The sequence below is a fragment of the Bicyclus anynana genome, chromosome 4 (genome assembly GCF_947172395.1).
Source record: "Bicyclus anynana chromosome 4, ilBicAnyn1.1, whole genome shotgun sequence".
Lineage (NCBI taxonomy): Eukaryota > Metazoa > Arthropoda > Insecta > Lepidoptera > Nymphalidae > Bicyclus > Bicyclus anynana.
In genome coordinates this window covers 18269216-18295964 of record NC_069086.1, presented here as the reverse complement: position 1 = coordinate 18295964, position 26749 = coordinate 18269216, and the positions used below count along the sequence as shown (strand labels likewise).

The window sequence follows — 26749 nt, the reverse complement described above, 5'->3', positions numbered from 1 at the left end:
TTCCTTCAATGTTGGGCAGTCACAAAACTCATTAGTTGTTAGGCAAGAGTGAACAGTTATACCAAATTGCGCTGGAAGTGACCGCTCACAAAGAGAAAAACATATATAATTAGATTTTTCAGCATTAAGGGTCAAGAGGTTATTGTTAAGCCACATGGAAATTTTAGCTAGACCAGTATCAGCATGTCTGCGAACATCATCCCAAGTGTTGCCAGTAAAGACAACAGCAGTGTCATCTGCATAGGCGAAAATTTTAGCTTTAACAATCTTGAGGTTACACAAATCGTTAATATATATTAAAAATAAAGTAGGTCCAAGCACACTTCCTTGGGGAACACCATAGGTAATATCAATATCATTACTGCAATAGTTTTCAATTTTGATTCTTTGAGTGCGCTCCGTTAAATAGCTTTTGAATAAAGACAGGGGCACATCTCTAATACCAATAGCTTCCAGTTTATGTATGAGCAAGGGAATAGAAACAGTATCAAAGGCCTTTTTGAGGTCTAAGAATACTGCTAAGCATTTATTTTTGCTATCTAACTGGTTAACAATTTCTTCACTGAGTGCCAGTACAGCGTCTTCGGTAGATTTTCCACGTCTGAAACCATGTTGGAAATCAGATAAAATATGACGTTGTTCTAAATATTTCATAAGTCTATTGATTGTTAATTTTTCGAGAATTTTAGATATCGCAGGTATTACTGAAATTGGTCTATAATTACAGATATCGCCAGTATTACCACTTTTGATACATAGATACTATATTCTTGTGGGTTTGCTAAGGAATTCAATTTATTAATTAATATTTTGTATATTCATATAGACTGTGGTGGCCACACATATCATATTTGCCTTGATATGAGGATACACACTGCCTAAAATATTGTAGTGATAGAAAAAAGCGACCAAAAATTAAGATAAAACACAACCAATTTTAACCAATTTATATTTTGCACTTCACACTCCTCGCCTGTGTTTCGTGAGGGCGGGCGTCCTTAATTTTTCAAAATTTAAATTAATACATCGTGACAAATGTCTGATGTAGAAAATTTCTTTAACATAATGTGCGCTCTGTGTCCGACAGGATATATTATGGTAGGCAACGGATAAGAAGTTAGGTACCTACTCTGAATACAATACAATGTCATAAAATAAACTAATATCGTAAATAATCTATCCGCGTCCCTAACTTCTACACGAGAGAGACAGATCAACGTTATAAACCTAGAATTATGAATCATATTTAATAATACGTTAATTAGTTCGCAACAACAGTAATCGACCGCTTTACTAATAAAAGTAAAACATCAATATTTCCCGCTAAAGAGGAAAAAAAGTAAAGTAAGCTATATCAATTGCGAGTCGCCTCTCGACACGCAACTATCAATTTAATTGGGGATCCGGGCAGCCTCTTTACCTCGCTTAACTTTCCGATTTACATTCAAAACGGTCTTTTAAAAACCAACTCAATAACCATGGCCCTAAACCCTCGATTCAATGCGTACTTTACAAATCATTCGCCCGGAAAACTTTGCGGCTCGCTTCCTATTGGCGGAAAAGCCGGAGGCGGAGTCTGAAGCTCCGCCCCTCTAGAGCTGCGCATGCTAAACGCGTTTTAAACCCCGTTTAAGCGGTATTTTGGGTGAAAACCGCAAGAAAATGTATGTAACGTCAGCGCGGGTTAGGGCGTTGCTAAATGAAAAGATTTTCCCGCTTGAGCGATTTGAACATGGCTGACAGTCATCCCCGCTGCGCGCCAAAGTGCAGCTGTCATTAATACCGCGTTTTTCGAATGACATACTGTCAATCGATTTTCATCATTTCCCGTTTGAATGACGTTTAGTAATACCATCTGCAACTGTTTATCTATCGGCGTTTTTGATTGCGAATAAAAATCGTTTTGAACGCGAAAAATATTAAGTATATTTACGTAGTTATTTTATTTAAAAGGGAACTTGATTCGTTTAAAAAAGTTGCTAATTACATTTTAAGCTTAGAATAAATTGTTTTTCGTCAGATTGAGTTTGCAATGTGATCTTTAGAAAGTTGTTTTAAGTTTATTTGAGTGGCGGTAAAGTGAAGTACACGTAGAATGCAGGACAGCCACAAGTCGTTCCTAATAAAGGACCTTCTGGGCGATGTCTTGAGACCTGGATTGGGAGTTGCAGGTGGGTTCATATTATGATACAAATATTTAAAATTTAGTTTTTTGGCATTAAAGTGCCTCAGTGGTACAATGGTTGGATAATTCACCGAAGTATTAGGATCCAGGATTATTTCCTGAGGTGAATAAATTCAATGTGTTTTTTCAGCAAGGAATCATTAACAACCCATATTAATGACACTGTTGAGCACGAGTTTTCTGTCACAATGAGAGGGGAAAGGCTACTAATTTACCTCCACTAGCTCAATGCATTTCCATGGGTTGTCACACAGGCGTAGAGAATCTATCTTCTATTTTCTATACATAAAATAACACTGTAGAAGTTTTAAAATATTTTATTAGAGCCCATTATATAATCGATACTGAAGCCAAATATATATATATATATATATATATATATATATATATATATATATATATATTTTTTTTTTATTTTTTGTCTATATGTCTGTCTGTCCGTATTTTTGTTGACTTAAAAAAATACATTTTGTAAAAATTGTTATGTGAACTACCAGAAAAATATTAAAAATAATTTCATTCAAGATGATTAGTGGATTATTTATTATGTATAAAACATGCGAAAATATAAATAGAAGGGAGAAATAGGGATAGAAAGTTTACATCGATATCCACGCGGACGAAGTCGCGGGCGTCCGCTAATTAAGAATATAAGAATTCTTTGTTAATAGAAGAAATAAATTAACTTTAATAATTTTCTTTTTATTCATCCATGCTACGGAGATCGTAGCAATGTTCTACGACAACGCTACGTAGACGCCTACGACTAAACTTACGGGTATATTTTTCAATAACACCGATTTCTAAAAATAGTTTTTAAGTGATATAGCGTAATCCCCCGCCCATATTAAAGAAACGTAACTGATCTAACTAACTAAGTCAATCTACCTGCTTTTTGGTGTAAAGGCGGTGTCTAGTGGTAAACTTTTTGCTACGGATCTAAATAGTCCAGTCATAATATAGTCATAGTTGAAAACTCCTTAATTTTTCAAGATTTATTTGTAAAAATTGGTATATGTAATACCAGAAATATAGTAAAAATAATGTGATTCAAGATTTCTCAAGATTCTACCCCTAAAGGGTTAAAAAGGGATTTAATAAGGGTTTAATAGAAATCGTTAATAGTTCGAGTTTTATTTTTGTAAAATTATTAGTGGACTATTTATTGTGTAATAAAAAATGCGAAACATAAATAAACTCAGACATCGAAAATATTGTGTCCTTATACATTTGATTCGCAATACACACACGTGTTATTATTACAGACTGAAAAACACATTGCTTCGACTAGTAACACAGAATATTCGATTATATCCAAATTCTGTGTTACAATGTTTTACTGTTCCGGCTGAAGAAACGATTCTGTTAAGATATGTTTGTGTGCTTATTACTTTGATATAGGTAATAAGAAATACAAACGCAATTTCATCTTTTAGTAAACTAGATGTTGTCTACCGTTTTTTATGCCATTCAACTATAAATACCAGTTTTCTTAGGAAGCTCTTTACAAGACGAAAACGATTACAACAATTAAACATCGATTTTAAATAAACAGTTTTTATAAATGCGTTAGATCGTTGATTCTGATTCTGATTGTTCTGAGGTTGTTAATGATGAAAAAGTAAGCTAATTGTCACGCGTGAGATGGGATGATTTCTAAAGACGGTAATAAAAATATGAATTATAGAGAGCCTTGCAAATGTGAAACCTGCGCACATTTCACAAATTCTATTTCCGCGGGAACCATAGAATTTTCCGGGACATTCTTTTATGTCACTTATGTTCTAATAATTTACTTATGTTTTATTTAATAAATTAAATAAATAAAAATAAGGTTCACACATTTTAACTAAAACTATTCAGTAGTCTTGCGTGAAAGAGTAACATGCAAACAATCTTTAGAGGTTAATAAATTACTAAGATATACAGGCTGTCCCGTAATTACCTCTGCAGGATGATTGCTGACAATAAGGCCTACTAAAATAGCCGAGTTGTAGTAGTTGTAGTAGAAAAAAATTAAGTTTCATTAGTTGAAACAACTATCTAAAATTATTTCTGGGTAGAAAATTAACACTTATGTAATTATATAAGTGGTTATTTTCTACTCAGAAATATTGTATTTTCTAGAAAATTCGAACTATGTGTCCCGCCCATTGCCAGTGCAGCTTCGCAACTCGTTGAGCTATGTCGGTGACTTTGGTTCTTCTGCGGATCCCCTCATTTCTGGTTCGATCACGCAGAGATACTCCTAACATAGCTCGTTTCATCGCCCAATACACAGTACGACTAAATTGCATTGAAGGTAGGAATTTTCGATTTTTCTAGAAAAATCAATTGGTATAACTTGAACTTAATAACCAAATGATGAATGATGAAAAGGAAAATTTAACTTAATTTCATTTAAACAAATAATACCTAAATATCGTCTACAATGACGAGTTTTGTGCTTAGGAAGTGTAAAAACTATATACACATAGATATATAATGGAATTAAAGACAAAATCGTGCATGTGTACGCTCAGTGGTGTAGCTAAATTCGGATCACTTTTTGCGGAAATTTTGTACTCACGTAACCTATCTAAAGTATAAAATTATCATTGTAAAAACCGTAAAATTTCAGCCGATATTTATTTGAGTCAGCCTGGATGTCGCTCTATCACTCTGTAGAGTACTACGTGCTATCGGGACACCACACCTGTATGTACATATCGTACTATACAGGGTGCTCGGGAGTATTTTCCACAACTTCAGGGTGTTGGCGAGTCCACTTATAGGAGCCGAACTGCATAACTAATATTTCTTTAACCGACTTCCAAAAAGGAGGAGGTTCTACGTTCGGCTGTATGTATGTGTTTTTTTTTTATGTATGTCCAGCGATAATTCCGCCATTTATAGACCGATTTTAAAAATTCTTTTTTTGTTAACTTAAACATATAAACTTTTCATGTTTTCATACAAGGTAATTCAAATAACTCTGGCTATCCAGTAACACACGCCTTTATCTATTCTTGCTTTACAAAATACGTAAAACTTGGCTATGTCATAATTATAGGGATGCGTAATGGACACATTTTAATATCTATTTACAATTTTTTTTTATTATTTACCCCGAAAATATTAATTTTAGAACATATGTTCCTTGAACATTTTGAATTAATTTTCGTTAAAGAATATAACCCTAGAAGAATTTATGAGAAACTATGGGAAATACTCTCGACCATCCTGTATAACGTGGAGTTTTGACGCGGTCCGTGGCGCAGTGGTATGTGCGGTGGATTTAAATGCCGCAGGTCCTGGGTTCGATCCCCGGCTGGGCTGATTGAAGTTTTCTTAATTGGTCCATGTCTGGCTGGTGGGACGCTACGGCCGTGGCTAGTAGTTGCCTATGGGCAAAGACGTACCACCAAGCGATTTAGCGTTCCGTGGCAGTAATATAGAAGTAAGATTATTTCAACAAAAATCCGTTATTTACGTAATTTGGTTGAACTAAAAAAAAACACTACCCTTTGATGTAAAATTACGAAGTCAAGATCATTTCGTTGAAATAACTATGTTAGATGATCACAGTTACGAAAATACGATGAAAAACGATGTAGTGACTGATTATTTGAATGGTACACCGAGTTACATAATAACCTGCAGGTGAAATTGTGGTCAAGATCTAATTTGTAAATAATATACATCGTCGTTATCAACCCATATTCGGCTCACTGCTGAGCTCGAGTCTCCTCTCAGAATGAGAGGGATTAGGCCAATAGTCCACCACGCTGGCCCAATGTGGATTGGCATACTTCACACACGCAGAGAAGAAAATTCTCTGGTATGCAGGTTTCCTCACGATGTTTTCCTTCACCGTTAGAGACACGTGATATTTAATTTCTTAAAATGCACACAACTGAAAAGTTGGAGGTGCATGCCTGGGACCGGATTCGAACCCACACCCTCCGGAATCGGAGGCATAGGTCATATCCACTGGGCTATCACGGCTTGTATATATAAATAATATAGTTACATTTAAATAATAAAAAACTAGTCGCATGATGTATAGATGCGTCGCTAGACTAGGCTATTAAATAATAGGCTAGGTAACGATGTTTTTAGGTAGTGCTAGTTTCGAATTCACCTCTATCTCTCTGTCTAACACGATACTACAGAATGATAAAAGAGGGTGGTCAGTCCGAAATTCACATATTTGCGAGTTATACATAATATCGATAAATATCACGAAGTAGCTAATTAGTGAAGTGCGGAGTGCCAGTTGCAAGTACGTCGTCGATATCGACAAAGTCAGATACAAGCTGCATCCATACCACTATCAGAACATGCAAGGGCTTGTATCTGGCCTATCCTGAAGTAAACAAGAATATCACTGCACCACACAGGTCGTCGCTCTTCGTCAAAAAAGAAGTCTTGTACTGTTATCATCATCTTAAGATGTCATTGAATAAAAATATTTTTTTTTTCATTTTACGTGGCGTGTGTTACGTTCGGAATTATTCTTAGACTATTTAGACTATGGACCTGTTTCGCACCCAAATTCACCCACAAATATGCCTGTCGTTTTTTGAGGGGGACGAGGTAAACTCACACATCAAAAATATTTAACACCATTAAATATATTCTATGTCCATACACACAACTATAAATTTGACTCGCAATACACACACGCGTGATTTTTACACATACTAACAAACACATCGCTTATACTATACACAGAATATACACATAGAATTTTTGATTACTTAATCGATTTTTTGCTGTTCCGTCAAAATAATCGATTATTTTTATTACGATTTTGATAAAATTAAGGTAAAATACTTACAAATCAAACGTTACTCCATCTTTTACTAAACTACAAGTTTTTGGCCGTTTTTGAGGTCTTTACACGACGAAAACGATTACAACAATGAAACACCGATTGTATAGCAACAGTTTTTATAATCGCGTTAGATCAATTATTTTTGATCTTTTCCAGAAGGCTAACGGTTGGTGAGGCAGGTCCTGTTATTAATGGTCGAAGGAATTATTTGAAGTACTTTGTGTGAAAACATAAAATGTTTTTTTAGTTAAAAAAAATAGTTTTGATATAACTGAGCACTAATATTTATGTTGTGGAAGAAAATCCATTAAATAAATCACTCTGGTACTCGTATATGAAAATACTTGCTTTAAAAACTCGTCTCATAAAGGGTTTTATATTTTTCCTTTGAAATTGGCAAAGAAGCTGCTGACTCTTGAGTCTCTCTCTGAATGTATTCTTCCTTATTTCAAATGTAAATAGATTTGTATGTGAGTACTTTCCAGAACTATTGTTAAGTTCTCATCATGAGGGCAATACATCGCATATTCTCAAAAGGAATTAATTCAATACAATGCAAATAATTTCACGAGGACACTAACTATCAAGTGCACCTTGATATACCCAATTACAAAGAAAAAACATCAACGCATATGTAAAGACGCAACGCATCTATTATTATAGTCACCGTCATATAAAAAAAGCGCTGAATATCAGCGTATTTTTTTCAACACATATTAGCCATGAGTATGCTTACTGCTTTATTACTGCTGCTGCTTATTGCTTTTTCCTCTTATACTTTCAACTAAACACTAGACAAAGCATCTATGCTTGAGCTACGAGTTGGGTACGATATTAGTTGAATTGGGTGAGGACTCTAGGAGTTCTTGGATTGAGTCCGGCCGTTTAATCATAGAGCTGATAGAATAAACCCAAGGAGCGTAATCGTTTGTAAAAGGAACAAGGAAGCACAGGAGTTCTCGGACATGCATTGATTGTACCTATACAACGAATTTTTAGTATATAAATGCCAGCTTATCTGATAATTATGCCGATCCGGAACAAAAATAAGATCTATGAAACAGAATTCAGCATATTGTTATATACCCATGTTGGTTAAATATTTACGAGTATTTTTGAGACTGTATTGCAGTTTAAAGAATCATTGTTATAAGTTGACTGAGACTTCACCTGATGTGAAACATGTTCTACTCGTAGAGAACATACTACCATCAATACATACAGGTACATACTACCAAATAGCACAGCAAGTTGTTGGACGAATTGTCAGAGAGTGTGGCAAGGTGATAACCTCTATAAAAAATAATTATTTCAAATAGGAAAGGAGCACGTTGTGATACTCGGTACTCCTTTTAGATGACGCCGACTGTACCGGCTGGCAATCTCGCAAATGTATAAATAATTAGTCTAATGAAAAATTCATTAATGCACTTAACTAATTAGAATACAAGATACAAAATTAGGTCCTAATTTATTCACCCGCATGTAAGGGCGAGCGCACACTTGCAAATTACCTGCTTATTAGCGCGCCGCCGCTCACTTGAGCACGCGCGCGTGTGGACGAGCCCTAACCGCTCTGTTACAAACTTATGAGGATACTGACACTGTTAATTTGTGAAAATGAAGAATGTTCATTATAGTTGCCTTTTCTTACTAGCTGCTTAAGATTTCGGCGTTCAGGTTCTTACAAGCTTGCCGTGCGTGAATGTAGTCAAATGTATACCAAATTCGAGTCCAATCGAATTTGGTAAACATTTAACTATTTTTAGTGGCATTCACGCTACTATAGACCTGCAGGGCTATTCATTAAAAAACTAACTAGATGGCAAAGCTGACTGAAATTAGATCTCCCTTCGTAAGAGAGCTTACATAAGTTTGATCTATACTAATATTATAACGAGAAAAGATTTGATTTGAATGCAAAAAACAAACACGGTACGGTCTGAAACGTTCTTTGAAAAGTTCTTTCACTGTTGGGAAGCTACTCTATCTTCAGGTGTTATATGTTATATCTATCCCCGTTATCCTACGGGAACGGGAACCACGCGGGTGACCGCTCGGTGTCTGCTAATATAATCTAAATATAAAAATACACAAAGTACTAGAAAAGGGAGGTGAAACTAGAGATCTTATAACGATTCTGGTCAAAGCTATGGTTCTCAACAGACAAATTGCAGATTTTGCAATCTCGTCGCAATGTAGTTTGTCTGTCGGTTTTTCACCGGATATACTTTGGTGAGTTGAGCAGAAATTTCACCATCTTGTTCCTCTTTCTCCTTTCTAACATAGAACAGCAATACGTCGCGAACGGTGGCATCCTTGCATTGTAGATATCCAGGCAACTGGTACGAAACGATTTAAATCCTCATTTCTAATTCACATAGCAAAATTATGTTAATCCTGACACTTATAATTTAAATATCTTCAAAGCAAGAGTAAATAGGTATTTTCTAGATAAGTGCGCTCCAACTTAGACTGCAATAATGCTTTCTATCACGCTTAATTGTAGCCGAGCGCAAGCCTATATTGCATAAAAAATGTCCAGGGTTCGATTCCCAGCACGGGTTTAGGATTTTATATTGACAAAATTGGCCCTGGCGATAGGATTAGGCCGTGGATAGTTACCACCCTACCGCCGGCAATGATAGTAGGGTTTTATACGATGCTGCGTAGAAATAGTAATTTTTAATACTCATCATCTAACCCACACGCGTATTGTCGCTACGAGATTTGGTCAGTTGGCTGCACAGAGGCACTGCACTGCACACTACACTTTACCTGAGGCTACGAAGTCCAATAATAACTGTGAAAGAAACAGGTCCTAGGGCCCAGGAGTAAAACATTTAATAATGATCGCACTGCTCAAACTTTGTGCAGGTATTCATGGAGAATAGGACAAAATTATGATTACTTAGTTCTCTCTAGAACTCTTCTAGAGTGGGGCGTTTTCCTTCAAAGCTGTCATCCTAGTTTTTTTTTATTTTATTTATTCTCTACAAGTAAACCCTTGACTACAATCTCACCTGGTAAATGAATCTAAGATGGAAACGGGCTAGTAATAAAAATGCCCTCTGAAAATTATGCGAAATAGTTACAACTTTATTTTAAAAATCTTTCTTTGTCTATTCTGCCAAAATCGGCTCTTGGGTGGTAATTTTTTTCACGTCAGCATGAAAAAAACAAACGGTGAAGGAAAAAAATCGTGAAGAAACTATAGGCCTAGGTTGAGTTACTAAAAAGCGCAACTTAATGGGCGATTGATTTACAAATTATTAATGATTTTTTGGTAAGTGCGGCAAAATGCTCATAGCACACGTATTTAGAATACGTGTGCTATGAGCATTTTGCCGCACTTATGTATGTATGTTTGTATGTTTTAATATTTCTTTCCTGTTACTTCGGAGAAATAACGATAAGTATTTTCACCTACAAGTAAGATACGCGGCGCGGATGTCGGACCCTTATTTCTTTTAAGAGCAATAAAATGGGGACCGCGCTAACAAGGCGCCCATTTGGTGACCACTTGCAAAACTGCAGTTAGGGAAACTCTACGTTTTCACGACTTTATCTGTCTACTGCCACATTGTCTCAGTTGTTAGCATATGTCTTTTCGGATCACGGGGGTCCTGCGTTTGAGTCGATTGCAACGATATTTTCTACTAGAGATAGGGCACTAGTGGATCAAAACTGAGGCGGACAAATGTGCATAACTGTCTCAATTTAATTTAGCTGCTTAATAAGCAGCTAAATTAACGTAAGTAACACATAATACCTGAATATTATCTACAATGTCGAGTTGTGTGTTTGGAAAGTGTAAAAACTATACATAAATATATAATGTAAGTAAACACAAAATTGTGCATGTGTGCGCTCAGTCGATTCGTAAATTCGAATCATATTTTGTGGTGATTTTGTAACATATCTATAGTATAAAATAATCATTGGTCGATTGGGCTATAAAATACTGAGGTTTTTCATGAAAAATTCAGTAGTCTATACTAATCTGTGTGAATATAATGAAGAAGAAAGATTTGATTGTTTTTTTGTTCGTTTTTTTTTGGATTGAATAGGCTCCGAAACTACTGAACTGATTTGAAACATAAACCGTTGGGAAGCTATATATCCGCGAGTGCTATAGGTGCTATATTTTATCCTCGTATTTCTACGAGAACGGGAACTACGCGACTGACTGACACTGCGTGGCGTCAGCTAGTAATTGAATATTATTAGTATAGTATAAGTAGGCGGTTTTAGATTTCTGTATCTCGTAGACTATGTCACGAGTAAGTTGGCGGCCCGTCATTATTTCAATATAATTAATGTAGAATGTATTTGATAGTGATCAAAGTCCTTTGAAGGCAAATTTTACAATAGATATATGTCACTAGTGCGTCAAAACTGAGGCGAAAACGACAAAAGTGGCTAATTGACCGTATTTAATTGAGTCTCATAGTAAACAACGACAATTATTTAACCAAATAATGCCTAAATATGCAAACAATATCAAGTTGTGTGTTTGGGAATTTTAAAAACTGTATACCATTATCGATCATTAAGAGCCGTGATAACCCAGTGGATATGACCTCTGCCTCCGATTTCGGAGGGTGTGGGTTCGAATCCGGTCCGCATCCGGGCATGCACCTCCAACTTTTCAATTGTGTGCATTTTAAGAAATTAATTATCACGTGTCTCAATCGGTGAAGGAAAACATCGTGAGGAAACCTGCATACCAGAGAATTTCTTAATTCTCTGCGTGTGTGAAGTCTGCCAATCCGCATTGGGCCAGCGTGATGGACTATTGGCCTAACCCCTCTCATTCTGAGAGGAGACTCGAGCTCAGCAGTGAGCCGTATATGGGTTGATAACGACGATACCATTATCCTACGAATATTATAAACGCGAAAGTTTGTGTGGATGTTTGGATGTATGTTTGGATGTTTGTTACTCTTTAACGCCGCTACTATTGACGCGATTTGGCTAGAATTTGGAATGGAAATGGATTTTACTCTGGATTAACACATAGGCTACTTTTATCCCGAAAAAATCCGTGGTTTCCCAAGATTTGCGAAAACTGATGATTTTGATGATATGAATGTTTGTTTGTTACTCTTTCACGCCTCAACTACTAAACCGAATTACCTGAAATTTGGTATTGAGATATATTATAGCATATATTAACACATATGCTACTTTTTATCCCGAAAAAATCCATGGTTCCCGAGGGGTTTGTGAAAAACTGAATTCCACGCGGATGAAGTTGCGGGCGTCTGCTAGTCAACCCATATTCAGCATATGAGAGGGGTTAGGCCAATAGTCCACCACGCTGGCCCAATGCAGATTGGCAGACTTCACACACGCAGAGACTTATGAAAATTCTCTGGTATGCAGGGTTCCTCACGGTATTTTGCCTTCACCGTTTAAGACACGTGATATTTTAATTTCTTAAAATGCACACAACTGAATAGTTAGAGGTGCATGCTTCGGAGCGGATTCGAACCCACACCTTCCGGAATCAGAGGCATAGGTCGTATAAACTGAGCTATCACGGTTTATAGGTATACATAAATATATAATGGAATTAAACACAAAATTGTGTATGTGTGCGCTCAGTGGAGTAGCTAAATTCAGCTCACTTTTTGCGGCGATTTTATTGGCGCGTCATTTTATACGTCATTTTATACTATAGACATGTTTCTATAGTATAAAATGACGTTGTTTGTAAGGGTTTTTATTTAACCAGCTGAAAGTAATAATCTTAAATCTTGGAAGCCCAACTAAAATTACTTCCTTGATGTTGGATTAGTTTTAACTTTCCCGCACCTTGGTACAGCGCACGAACCGGTAAGTAATATTATAAATCTATCACGTAGAGAGCCTAGATCACATAAGATAGATCGAGTAGGATGCTACAGTGCACGAGCTATAGATTCCTAATTGAAATAAATGCTTCAATGATCGAATTTATATGGGTAAACGGCGCAAATACAAATAGATCTAGAGTTTAGGTTCATGTCGATTTTTTTTTAATTTTACATCTCTATAACTATAATTGTACAAAAATCTGCGACCGGTACAGCATAAAACAAAAAATCACATTTTAGTATAGGTTTTTATCGTCCCGAATGATAATTATTCAGCAACACACGCATATGCTCTTCAGAACAGCATGTTGCCTCTTAGGCGCGCACGCGGCCCGCACGCGCCATCTTTGATGCCTCGTCGATGCATTCAATACAGATTATAAAACTTTTGACTTTGACCATCGACAATTATTTTTTTTAAATTGCATTGAATAGTCACGGCTGCTTAGAGGTTTTGTTCTGAGAGCTTGTTGAAGGAATGAATGTGCTATTGATGTGCTAGGTATTTACGAGTATTAACTTGATTTACACTTTTTTTTTAATTTTTAGTTCTTTTTGGGGTTCCCAAATCGTCTTTATATTAAACATAGACACGAGTATATAACTAATCTATAATTAAATAGATAGATAGAAATCATTTATTTCTTAGCACAACACATAACTACATAATAACTTAAAGCTAATACATTTATATCTTAGAACTATTTAATGGTAATACAAGAAAAAATAAAATCTTTTTTACAAAAAAATTAAACCGACTTCAAAATTAGAAAACTTAAACGCGAAAAATAACTATGCTATGTTCTGATTACTTTGAAGGCGGTGCCAACACAGTGATGCACTATCTGAAGCTGATTAAATCATAAAGTTTTAGGATTTAAAGACAGTTCTTTTCAGAAACAGCTTTAATTAATAAGTCATTTGCTGGCATAGTGAGCGATAAGCGGAAATTTCGTTATTATCATTTTAACACAGAATTACTCGAATTATTAAATTTTCATGAAAATTAAATGGGACCAATCTGGAACTATGCTTTTTTAATCAAAAAAAGAGAGAACCTCCCCTTTTTTGAAGTTGGTTAAAAATGTGTTGTGCCAATAAAATGGACCTTACTCAGCTAATGGAGTACATCAGTACCCACGACGCTGGTATTCCGCCAGACCCATAAGAGGGAAGAATATCTATCTTCTATCACTAATAAAATTCAGTTAAGTAGATGTAATCTCAGAAGAAAGAAAAAGCAAGTTAAATAAGAATGACTGCCAGAAAAGAATAATTTCGAAAAAAAAAATTACTTGTTCTTAATTAATTATATAGGCCACACAGTCTAACTTTTTGACAATCAAACGAATACAACCGGAAACTAAATGAACTGTTGCCTAATTCACTATTTTGGTCTTTATTATCAACTTATTGAAGTGGACAATAAAGTGTCATCTACATACTATATGATATACACCGTAAGTACCGGATGACATTTTGTCAATTGATTTGTTTTTAATTTTGATGTTTTGATAATGAAAACCATAATAGGAAAAAAACGTAATAAAGTGTATGATTTATCTAAATTAGACTCATCTTGAACAGAAATGACTTGTCCTACAGCAATAACAGATCGGCTGTCTGCATAATCGAGAGCTGTGCCCGCATAATGCGGCCCCCGCGGCGATTGCAAATAACTCCGCTCATTTACTAGCAAAATGGCATCTGACCTCTGATGTTTTTCTTTGAATCGCTTTAAAAAAAAGGAAGCCCATTTAATGTAGTCCCTGTAACTAAAGATCAAGGAGACCTTTTTATACTGTAACTTACAGACTAAAGCTTGGCTTTATTTTTTGTGATAATTTAATATAGTTATTTCTACGAAATTATCTTGACTACGCAATTTTACATCAAGTGGCAATGATGTTTTGTTTTAACAATCGTATAACATGAATATTTCAACAAAATAACGTAAATATCAGTTTTTCGTTAAAATAACGTCACTACCTGCTAATACCACTACCAGACTAATGTTACTTTACGTGAAATGACGATTATTGTGTCAATTTTGTTAAAAACACAATGTTAGATGATTGCAAAAACTAAAATACGATGAAAAACGATGTAGTGACAGTTTACTTTGAATGGTACACCGAGTTACATAATAACCCCACAGGTCTGTTATATGTATATGACTCTAGTACTATAAGGCAGTTCCTGGTGAGTAAAGTCAGCAAATTTAGTTTTCATAGGAAGGTGAATTTTGATATCTTCGTCACTAAAAAGTAACCTTTTCTGCCTGTCTGTATTTTATTATAAAATTTCAGAACTTTTCGAAGGCAGTACTTACTTAGGCAAGGACCTAGGTAAACATAGTAATAATGTAATCTAAATAAGTAATGTATATATAATTGTTATTTATATCCGATTGTAAGAAGTTTACATACGATGAAAGTAATTTAACTAATGAAAAAACCAACCAAATCTGGAATCGAAGATCACGCGACTGGCAGGCTGAAACTCGTGGTTAGGCGAGCCATAATTTAAAAATAACATATCATAAAAATACACACAAATAAAATATAAAAAAAAAACGTTTATTCCAAGTATCTAGGGTTCAAAAATAATAAAAGTAGGTAAACAAAAAGAAAAAAAAGCTAATATTTGAATGGATGTTTGTTTCGATGTTTGGATGTTTGTTACTCTTTAACGGCGCAATTGCTGAACCGAACCGAACACATACTTTTCATCCCGGAAAAATCCATGGTTCCCGAGGGATTCGTGAAATACTAAATTTCACGCGGACGAAGTTGCTAGTTTAAAATAAATCTAAATACTTAGGCATCGTAGAATTCCCTCCGAATCGATTTCAATTGGTACCCAGAAGGCTGGCAGTATTACCACGTTGTATGGCAATACTGATTTTCTAACCTATGTATAGGCCAACCTTTTGGTCACGGGAAGCGTCGATTAATCGCTTTGCGATTTCTCTAAAAAGAAAGCGGATATTTGGACCCCACGGTCCTAGTGTTTCGTTCCCAAACGGCTCAAATACGTAATCTCTAACGAGATTGCTATATTTGCGCCGATTGAGAGTCTCTGCTGATGCAACAGCTGCTCCCGCACAACCTAATTTGCCTGGAAGGTGTGAACGCGCAAGGGTGTCTACGCAAGTCGCGTCACACACCAAAGGCCTACCTATCTTCCGTGGCATCAATGACATACTGTCCGGTCTCTTGCCATAGTCGCGCGCCAACCTGCAAAAGGGCTGGCATACCGGCGGCGACAAGAGCACGACGGATGATGTCATTGAGGCCAGTGTGATGTAAATACGACCAGCGCTCCTTCCTAGCGGAGAAGGAGAAAAAAAATTTTATAAATGGGTAATATTTTTATAGTAGAATCACAGAATACATTGCAATTACAATAGTACCTACAAGTAGTAGCAACTTGGATGAGCTGGTCCAGGGATATTAATGTAAATATTTAAAAAGTTTGGTTGCCGGTGAAATCAAGCAGAACAAATTGGATTGAGCTAATCGGAAATCGGAAAGTTTATACTTATTAATACAATCAGATGAATCTTCAAAGATTAATATTTATAGAAAAAATCTATAACATAACACACGATAGACCAGGCTTTGACGAATAAAATACAAAGTCAAGAAAGAACTTCATTGACGTCTGAACAGGCTGTATGGTCAACGATCTTTGCCTGTCCCAAAGTTAGAGACAAATTAAAAAAAAAAATCAAGCAGCACAAATCAATATGTGTTCCTAAGAAGAGTTTTGCTCTGTTGTAAGCGATGTTTTTCTACTCAACACCGATTTGCCATTTGCTTATTCCATCAACTACTACAAAAAACATAGCTGTGTAGATATTTGTCGCAATAGGCAAATTAAACCTAGATTGTACAAATTTTCACTGAGGTGGAAACTGCAGTGAAGCGTCAACTTGTCACCGAATAAAAGAGAAACCCCTTAAAATGATTTAAGCAACGGCTAACGAGCGTATAAAAATAGAATAGCGTTGGTAATGACGACGAAGAGATTACGCCACCAATACAGAGATCCGAGGCGCGGAACAAACGGTGAGTATCGCTTCAAACTAAGACTTGACACTCGCCCACAAACGGGAAGGTGCACAAAAGCCTCGCACATAAAGACGTCAGTTTTAAAAAAGGAACGACCATAGACACGAGTTTCTGCTCTAATTAATGCCTCGGGGCGTTCCGTTTCGCTCTCGAGCAATTGAATACGGGTTTGTGAATGGTGTGTTTTAGCGCGCGCGGAAATCTTGTCTATGACTGCGTTTGTGTCTTTTAATTTGCATGAAAATGGTGGAGAGTGGGCATTCAGCTTTCAGCGCGCACGGCGGGTCGCTTTTCATAGTTTCTGCTGGCTCCGCGGCTGCGGCTAAACATTCGTGGCCGTGGTACTGCGGGGCCACTGCCTTGCCGTTGTTGGCGGGTGCTTAGGCGGAATCTAAAGGTGATAGGCATTATGTGCCTCATGCTGTCATTTCACCGGTAGCCATACCATCAGTTTAGTACCTTCAAAATACGGCAATATGGCTTGGTGGAAGAAATACCTAAACAGTGTACTTTCTCGGGTGAACTTTCTCACGAAGAGTAGTAGATTAAAGCTTTTTATGAAAGAGTTCAATGTATTTGTTTGGTACAAATTGTTTGGTATTAAGTACCTACTATTAACGAAATATAATGATAGTTCAATATAATGTATGATTACATTACATATCATAATTACGCACGTCTTTTGTTTTCTGATTGTATATTCTCTATAGCATATTTAGTGGGAACGCAGCAATGGCACTAGGAAAAAGGGCGAAATTATAAGTTCTGTCACAGTTGAACTTTATGAGTCGATAGAAGAGAATATAAGAATCGTTTTCAAAAGTCGTTTCAAAAAATGTATTAAGAGTTATCCGTTGGCGTACATATTAATTCCAGAAATAGTGTAATAATTATGTTAATATTTTTTTTTTCGGAAAAGTATGAGAAACATTTATTTTATTTTTATTATTATTATTTTTTTTAAAAAAGAATATTTGCCATATTTTTTTTAATATGACTAATATTCCCATTCCCATTCACATTAGATACGTACCTTCACTTTTACCAAAATGAAAGGTTTTAGAATATTACGCACGCTGTTTCTTCGAGTGCCGTGGCCGGTCCACACTGACGTAGCTGGCGATTACTCGTTATACCGGCAGGCGGAGAGCTCGGAGTTCAAGTGTTTCTCTCGTTATAATTCCCGCATAAATATGTTTTAGCGAACGATACTCGGGGACGTGGAGAACGTCTTAATGTTATCGCATGAACTCCTCCAGCCAAACATCGTTATATTCCATCGTTCTTTATCATTTCGCTTTCATAGCCGCGCTCTTTCAATGTGGAAACTTTATGCGAAGTATATTCACTGTTATGTTCGTCTATGTACAAAATAATGGGTTTTGTGGAGTATTCAAAGCTATTGTTGTGAACCTTGTCATGCAATTAAACGAACGGTTGGTATATCAATTATTTTATAATGCTTACTATTTAGGTACGTAGCAACATTTATTGAAATTAATTCTTGTATCAGTTTGCACTACCACAGAATAAAGATCGTAAAGAATGAGTCTTTACAAGCAGCGAGGTGAAGCCGGCGAAACCCATAAAAAGTCACGCGTCTCCTTGAAAGCCGCATATACAAATTTATTTCATAATTTGTATATCAAAATTTAACACTAACAATAATTACGTAAATTAATATAATAATCAATAATTAACAATAAAAAATACCCATATAACTCTTAACAAAAACTAATTGTAATAAATATAATTAGTTTTTGTTAAGAGTTTTTAAAATATTTAAATACAAAAGACGCCATATTTTTGAATAATATTAAAAGTTACTGATGCGACGCTTCGTGTGATACTAACTCGAGATTTCATTATTGAATTTTGTATTTGGAGCGGCAACGACACCGTCGTGTTCGTACGCTCTATTTGCCTATTATTGATTAATCTATGGCACTAACGTTCAAAATTATTTATTCCCGAGTTTCATGCGATCACTCAGGATCTCATATTTTTTAGGGTCCCGTACCTAAAAGGTAAACGGTAGTCTATTACTAATATTCCGCTGTCCGTCTGTCACCAGTATCTCATGAACTGAACATGAACATAACCACGTATCTGTTGCCGCTATAACATCCAAAACTGAACAGATTTTTTTTTTTAATTTTTGCGTTATTACGTCAAACAAATGTCAATTTTCCTTGCAAGTGAGATGAAAAACATATGTTTGCACGCAGGTACCGCCCACGAGGTGGAGGAAGCCGCGACCAGAAGCGACAGTGCGGCCACCCACCACCCTGAGGACTCGGACGTAGATGACGACATCTCCGTGGGCGACAACCGGTCAGAAGCTTCCACGCCGAAGAAGTTGCAAGTTACTTACGACAACGACACTGACGCCTCATGCATGTAAGGATTAAAATTTAATTTATGATGTGTTTAAAAAATCCGCCTACTTATTTACAAGCTTCACAACTTATATTTCATTATTTTAATTAGAAATTTAATAATAAAAATAAGTAATTAAAAAAGTTTGAAAAAGGTAGAGTATCTTGGTTAGTCTAGATGAGTTAAAACGTCCAATGCTTATGATTTTGAAAATGATTACTAAGTAATATAAATTGAATATTTATTCTTGGACTTTGGCGGTACATCTCAATCTTCCAAAATTGCCTTAAATGGTGTAACCCTACCAGCTTGCTCCGATTTTCGGTACCTCGGATCGCTTTTTCAAAACGATGGCAATGTGGACCGAGACGTGAAAAGTAGAATGAATGCGGGATGGATGAAATGGCGACAGGTCTCAGGTGTACTATGTGACCCGCGAATGCCTCTTAGACTTAAGGGTAAAATATACAAAACGGTTGTAAGACCTGTCGTGCTGTATGGATCAGAATGTTGGGCGGTGAAAGGGACGGATAGTAAACGAATGCATGTGAACGAAATGCGTATGTTGAGATGGATGTGTGGTGTGACAAGAATAGATAAAATAAGGAATGAGTATATAAGAGGAAGTCTGAAGGTGGCGCCAGTGCCAGAAAAATTGAGGAGTAGAAGGTTAGCTTGGTATGGACATGTAATGCGTAGAGAGGAAAGTCATATTACTAGAAAAATGTTGAATGTGCAAGTGGAAGGTCATAAGAGGAGAGGAAGGCCAAAGAAGAGATGGTTGGATTGTGTGAAAGAGGACATGTGTGTAAAAGGAGTGGATGATGAGTTGACAAGTAATAGAGACGAATGGAAAAGATTGACATATTTTTCCGACCCCACGTAAGTGGGATAAGGGTAAGGAGATGATGATGACTAAGTAATATAAATTGATTATTAAACACGGCTAAAACTCACGTGTTATTAGGTCGGTCGGCGGCACGATCCAAACTGTGTAGATCGTGCCGCGATGCAAGAACCAGCTCATGACAAAGAGCCCCGTATGGGTTCGAAACTAGTCGGGCATACTCCGACTTAATATCACGTGAGTTTTAGCCGTGTTTCATAAGCAATTAATACGAATAAAACTCACTCACAAGTTTTTCATCCCGTGGGAGCCATGGATTTTCCCAGGGTAAAAGTATAGCCTATATATTGGTCAATAGCCTCTAGCCTCTAGCTTCCAATGAAGAGCTGTTCCAAAGAGAAGCCCGGACAAACAGACGGACAGACACAGACAAACATTTAACAAAAGCTTGATCGTGTTTTGGTATCGCGTAAATAACTATAAGCACTTGAGAAAACAAAGTTACATTGAAATCACAGATAGACATTTTAATTTTATCTATACTAATATAATAAAGAGGTAAGATGTTATTGTTCGTTTGTTTATTTATTTGCATAATAGGCTCCAAAACTACTGAACTGATTTGAAAAATTAGTTCACTGTTTGGAAGCTACACTATCCCTATATACATCCTATGCTATAGGTTATATTTAATCCTCTTATGCCTACGGGAACGGAAACTACGCGGATGAAACTGCGAGGTTCTGCTAGTTTATACATATCTATGTATTCTGTTATTGATGATGGTTATTGATGAAGGGCAGATGGATACTTAATGTTGATTAGAAACGTCAATAATAGAGCAACACTTTTTTTATTTTATGACAAGCTAGCCCTTGATTGCGATCTCAGCTGATGTCAAGAGCAGTCTAAGATGGTATCGAACTTAATATAAAGAACCTTAAGAGTAAGTTTACATTTAAGAAGAAATTAAAAAGATATTTGCTTAGCAAACAGGAGGAATTACAGGATTATGTGGCGGAGTTTTCACTTCTTTAGTGAATGAAATTTCCTAGTAATCTTCATAGATTTCGTTATTTAGGTACATACTACAGTAGTTTTGTAAACTAGTTAATGCAAAAAAAATATTTTCTTTTTTCTTTTTGTTTTTATTTTTATTTTATTTCCTCATTTCATGTTTCAATTATTATACTCGTAGATTGTTAGATATAAGGCTTATCATTATTGTGTATGTGTGTGTGTGTTTTATTTATACCTTTTAATTTTATATTGTTGCTTAATTTGTTGAAACACTTATTTGTTTAGCGTAGTCCTATTATTTAGCATATTAATTCAAGGTTGTTTGTTTTTAATTAAAAGGTAATAATATAGCATATTGTCACTGTGGCTATGTATTTCCGTGGTGTCACCTGGATCGAGGTAGCAGCTGAAAATCAGCGCCGCTTGGCCAAGTACTTTGCTTGGTTTAAACGGCACAATGCTGAGCTGTTACCTTTTTTCAAGGTTGTGCCAAACATAACGAAGTGGTTTTTGATGCTTCAACTACTTTAGTTTTGATTTTCAATTGATCAGATGGTTGAAGCATCAGACACAACAATAGTGCTTAGTTAGGCATTGTGGTGTATGGCACAATTTTTTTAAATAAATGTTTTTTCTTTCAACTTATTTGGAGGAAGTCTGACGGTTTCATTGGAGCGTTATACCGGAAAGTTATATTGCTTGTGTAACGGCTTTGCCAGTAGGATGGTTTCCAACAAACTCCAATTTTTTAAACACAATATTCGCCATATTTTCTAAATATGACCAATACGCCCGCCCATTCTCCACCAATTTTTAGGAAAGACTTAGGAGTAGATAATAGTCCAGCGGACATCAAACCCATGTCGGTGTTGAGTTTGGTACCTTTTGGTACCATGGAGCTGTTGAGGCTTTAATTGCCTGTTATTTTTCTTACAAAACATTATTTTTGTTTAAAAAGTCTGTCTTGAAAATAAAGCAGATCCCAGTTTACCATAAAATGGGAACACGAAGAAATTAAACCATTTTGAACAGGAAAGCAGACAAGAAGCGAGCTGACTCCGAGATTGACCGGTCATCCCCTGCTGCCTTTTCTAACAGGATATCGAACTCTGCGTACTCCTCGCCATACAAAGAAGATGACCACGACTTCGAGAGGCCGGATGAACCGATGAAATTATACGAAGGATCGCTTTTTCAGTTGTACAGGTAATGTCTATTACAAATAGACAATTTTTAAGAAATCTTTTCTCACAACTGAAAAGTTGGAGGTGCATGCCCTGGACCGGATTCGAACCCACACCCTCCAGAATCGGAGGCAGAGGCCAAATCCACTGCGCTATCATGGCTCTGCTGTGTGCGTTTACGAAATTTAATATCACGTGCCTCAAATGGTGAAGGAAAGACATCGTGAGCAAACCTGCATACCAGAGAATTTTCTTAATTCTATGCGTGTGGTGTGGTGTGGTGGACTATTGGCCTAACCCCTCCCATTCTGAGAGGAGACTCGAGCTCAGCAGTGAGCCGAAAGGAATAATATGTACCCATTTCATTTAGTTTATAAATAAATCAGTAGAATCTGGGAGTTAAAGAATAAAACATAACTATTTTTCATTATGTGGTTGTGGGTATATTAGAGTAATTTTTACTCTCAGATAAGATAGGTACCTTGATGTATAATTATTAAAGTGGAAGTTTATAGGTAGGTACATGCAACTATTTTCATACGATTTCTATAGATAGATCTCGATGATTTCAATGATTTAAATCTTATAGATTTTTGATCATTCTTATCAGCCGATAGGCATCCATTGCTGAATATATGCCTCCACTAAGGACCTCTAAACACCACGATCTTGACTCGCCAGGATACAGCGGGACCCTGTTATAACCCTCTTGAGTCAGTCTGGTCACTGTCGCCATTCAACACCTTCGAAACCCTTATTGCTTGTAATATTAATTAGACTTATTTGGAATTTCATCTTCGTACAGGCATACAGACAGAGATGGCAATAAAGACGGGGAGAGTGAGAGGAGTGCATTCGAGCTAGCTGGCTCTCTCTCTGACAGCATATACGGACGGTCGATGGACTTGACCAAGAGCTCGTTCCAATCGCAGCTGCTGGCTGGCTTCGCGTCCGTCATGGCGGGCGGCTCGCAGAGGGAACAGGATTCGAACGGTATTTGTAGCATTTTTTACTACTTACTCTGGAATTACCACCACCACGTCTTGGGTTTTCAATACAATTGTTGGCACACGAGGGTAGCATCCAAGTTCAAAGACAGCTTATCTTGGGAATTTCTGCTGCTATGCCATGCCTCGTGTATGCTCGTTGGTGTAATAACGAGGAGCTGTCATTATAGCCATAGTTGGTAGCTTAATACTTGTACCTAATGTCTTTTTACCCTACTACAGAGAAGCCAAAAGGAAGGGTAATTATGGATGGATGAATGGATAAATGCCGTGTTTATTGTTTTGCCTGCATTGTTCTAGTTTTAAGGATATAGTTGCCGGTGAAATTATAAGCATATCAGACTTAAACGACTACGCTTTAGATTGGCGGATGCAAGTCAGCGTATTTAAAATGCACACTGTTGATATGTTGGTGATGAGTAACAAGTGACTCATCTGTCAATCATTACTGTAAAAAGGTTAACCATTTGTTTGTTCCTTCAACTATGACTTAATAAACAATATCTTCACGCAGACCGACAATCTTCAAATCGAAACGGTGGCACGCCAACGTCTGGACGAAAGCCTCGTCGTCGACGGACAGCCTTCACTCACGCTCAGCTCGCGTACTTGGAGCGCAAGTTCAGGTGTCAGAAGTACCTGAGCGTGGCCGATAGAGGGGACGTCGCTGATGCTCTTAATCTAAGCGAAACTCAGGTCAAGACTTGGTATCAAAATAGGAGGTAAGCGCTGTGTGATCAAATATTTTCAGTCTTGGTTATATTTCGTTGGTTCTTTGCACATGTATTAAAAAAACACTTACTTTAAGCTCGAAAGCATCCATACTCTATAGGCTATGCCCGAGCTACTAACGAGCTTTGACAACTCTTTGTATCTATGATTAAAACTATGTGGGTAGTTGGCGCGCGCTACCCTAGATTTTTTTGAAGGTAAAAATTATACGTGTCAGGAGCTCAGGAATAACTGATTCCGGGAAGACATTTAACATCTAAGCGAAACGTTATTGCGAGTAGATATGGGCAACGAAAATATGGACAGCAATTTTATTTTTTGTAGAACAAAATGGAAGCGTCAGAACCAACTCCGTCTGGAACAGTTACGTGCGCAGGCGGCGAGCGGCGAGCGCGAACTGTCGGCGCACGCGCTGCCGCTGGCCTGCGCCCTCCTCCCGCCCTACCCCGCGTACATGCACTGCCATCTATAGACATATAGAAGAAACAAAAACAACAAACAGAAAAAAAATAATTGTAATGAATTATAGCCATGTCATTACAACCATTGACTGTGAATCAGTGATTGTAATGACATGAAATTTTAATTCATCTAAGGAGAATTATCTATTAGATATAACTCATTATGAGAAACGCACATCAATGTAAATATAATAAAGCTAGTCTCAATCTGTACTTTTATATCATTCAATTGTGGTTTTAAGATAAAAACAATAATGTTAAACAAATTTGCATGTGAAAATATCCGAGTGGGGCCCTGTTCTTCTAACCTTCAGCGAAACCTGGCAAAATCACACCAAACCAGAACTCTGACCACCCGTTCTAATATAGAACTAAGAAAACTAAATAAAATTGAACTTATAACAAAATCACTACATAGCATTTTTATCACTCGGACTAAGAGGCATGTTACGGGTATGTATAGCCGGACGCATTTTCTCCGACTACCTACAATACTAATTATAACAGCAAAGTTTATTTGTTTTAATTAAATAAAATGAAAAAACTCTATATTATACACCGAAAATTATAAAAATAAAGAATTAAAGAACAAAAGCAATAAATTCAGTAGGTAAAATAGGCGACCTTATCGCAAAGAAGCGATCTCTCCCAGGAAACCTAATAGAGAATTGCTAGTCGAATTATAAAAATGACTAGTGAGGAGTGATGTAAGCTACATAAGGCGGTGAGGATAATATATAAGTAGATGGGGAAACTTTGTACTCTTTGTAAGGGTTTTCCACACGGACGAAGTCGTGAGCGTCTGCTATATGGTATGATCATAGCATAATTAAAACTACTATATTGAGCACAAAATGTACAAATATTGTTGCACATATAGATGAATAATTGTAACTTAGCTTAATCTAGATAAGTATTGTATAGATTATTCATTTTGAAGAATAAGCTACGTTCTCTCGCATGACCATGAACATGAAAGAAAAGGAATCTATGAATACCTTCCGCTTTTTCTCCAAGTAAACGAAGAGTCAGTGTACTTACTCGTAAGTCTGAGATGAATCGCAGAACCTCTCGGATTTGAGTTCGGTCACTTACTCTTGAACTATTGAGACTACTTGTATTTAAACGTTCTAAAGTTTTAAATTATTTTGATATTTTTAACGGTACATCATCACTCAAAGACGCTAAAAAGACAAGCATGGTGTGTTTTTTTTTCAAGGTAAATTCGGTATCTCTGTCAATTTCGGTCAAATCTACAGACTTCTTAATGTTTCCTAAATAGTCCCCGAAATATTTTTTACATGGCTCAATCTACTTTATTCTCTAAAAAATGTTAAGTTAGTAAATAACCCATGTAAGCCATCCGTCAACTGTTACTAAGCAAAAATTAACTTAATAATTGTAGGGTAGGTAAAAATATTAGACATTTACATATAGTTTTTACTTGTAGTTGCAATACATACTTGTAGATCTTTTTAAAGTGCAATATAATTAAGATTGTAATGTAATAAAGTAGATATTACTATATGCTTTGTAAATAACTACCAACGCGTTTATGTAACTTCTTAGCTCAAGAGTTAACAATGTCTATCATGATGCAATTAGTTATACAGTAGGTACCTACAATGGTATAGTTATGTTATTCACTATATTTTCTTTTGATGTTATTCACTATATTTTTTTACATAGTTCTTTTCAAAAGGACGTAAATATTTTAAATAATCAGTACATACGCCTAATAGCCGTTTTATAACTCTTTTACGGATTTTAACTGTCAATGCCATTGTTAACTTTTGAGATAGTTTTTATTTATTAGTTTTTGTTTATTTTTAATGTGTTATTTGTATGACTTGAGATTGTAATTATATTATGTTTTTGTTTAATAAAACACACCCCAATTCAAGTGTTTATTTTAAACGATAAGTTAGATAGGATGTTTTTGAACGACTTCAAAAAGGTTGTGTTTCGACTTGTGTACAGGTACCTATTATAGGACTCAAAAGGTGATTACAAATATAAGAAAACTAATGTCGAACATAGGTTATGATTCACAACACTTGTCAGGACAACTTAATTAATAAATCTAACTGTAACCAAAATAAGAGCCTAGAATGGCAGAGAATGACCTTGAGTGGAGTCACGTACTTGCGAACGATGTGTGTAGGGTTAAAGGATCCT

General features: G+C 36.3%; 1 protein-coding gene across 1 annotated transcript; it reads left to right on the top strand.

Annotated features, from left to right (window-relative positions):
• The first annotated feature begins 1763 nt into the window (after positions 1-1763).
• On the top strand, positions 1764-26443 carry LOC112055208 (homeobox protein ceh-19-like). The gene is made up of 6 exons (XM_052891577.1): positions 1764-2171; positions 19170-19341; positions 22220-22393; positions 23177-23364; positions 23893-24100; positions 24435-26443. Exons 1-6 carry the CDS (start codon positions 2096-2098, stop codon positions 24580-24582), a joined length of 966 nt encoding a protein of 321 aa, XP_052747537.1. The 5' UTR covers positions 1764-2095; the 3' UTR covers positions 24583-26443.
• The last annotated feature ends 306 nt before the right edge of the window (positions 26444-26749 follow it).

Bases quoted from the DNA above. Each gene is read 5' to 3' on its own strand.
- LOC112055208 (XM_052891577.1), top strand. From the start codon at position 2,096: ATGCAGGACAGCCACAAGTCGTTCCTAATAAAGGACCTTCTGGGCGAT. The intron at 2,172-19,169 runs GTGGGTTCATAT...GTTTGCACGCAG, and splicing joins ACCTGGATTGGGAGTTGCAG to GTACCGCCCACGAGGTGGAG. The intron at 24,101-24,434 runs GTAAGCGCTGTG...TATTTTTTGTAG, and splicing joins ACTTGGTATCAAAATAGGAG to AACAAAATGGAAGCGTCAGA.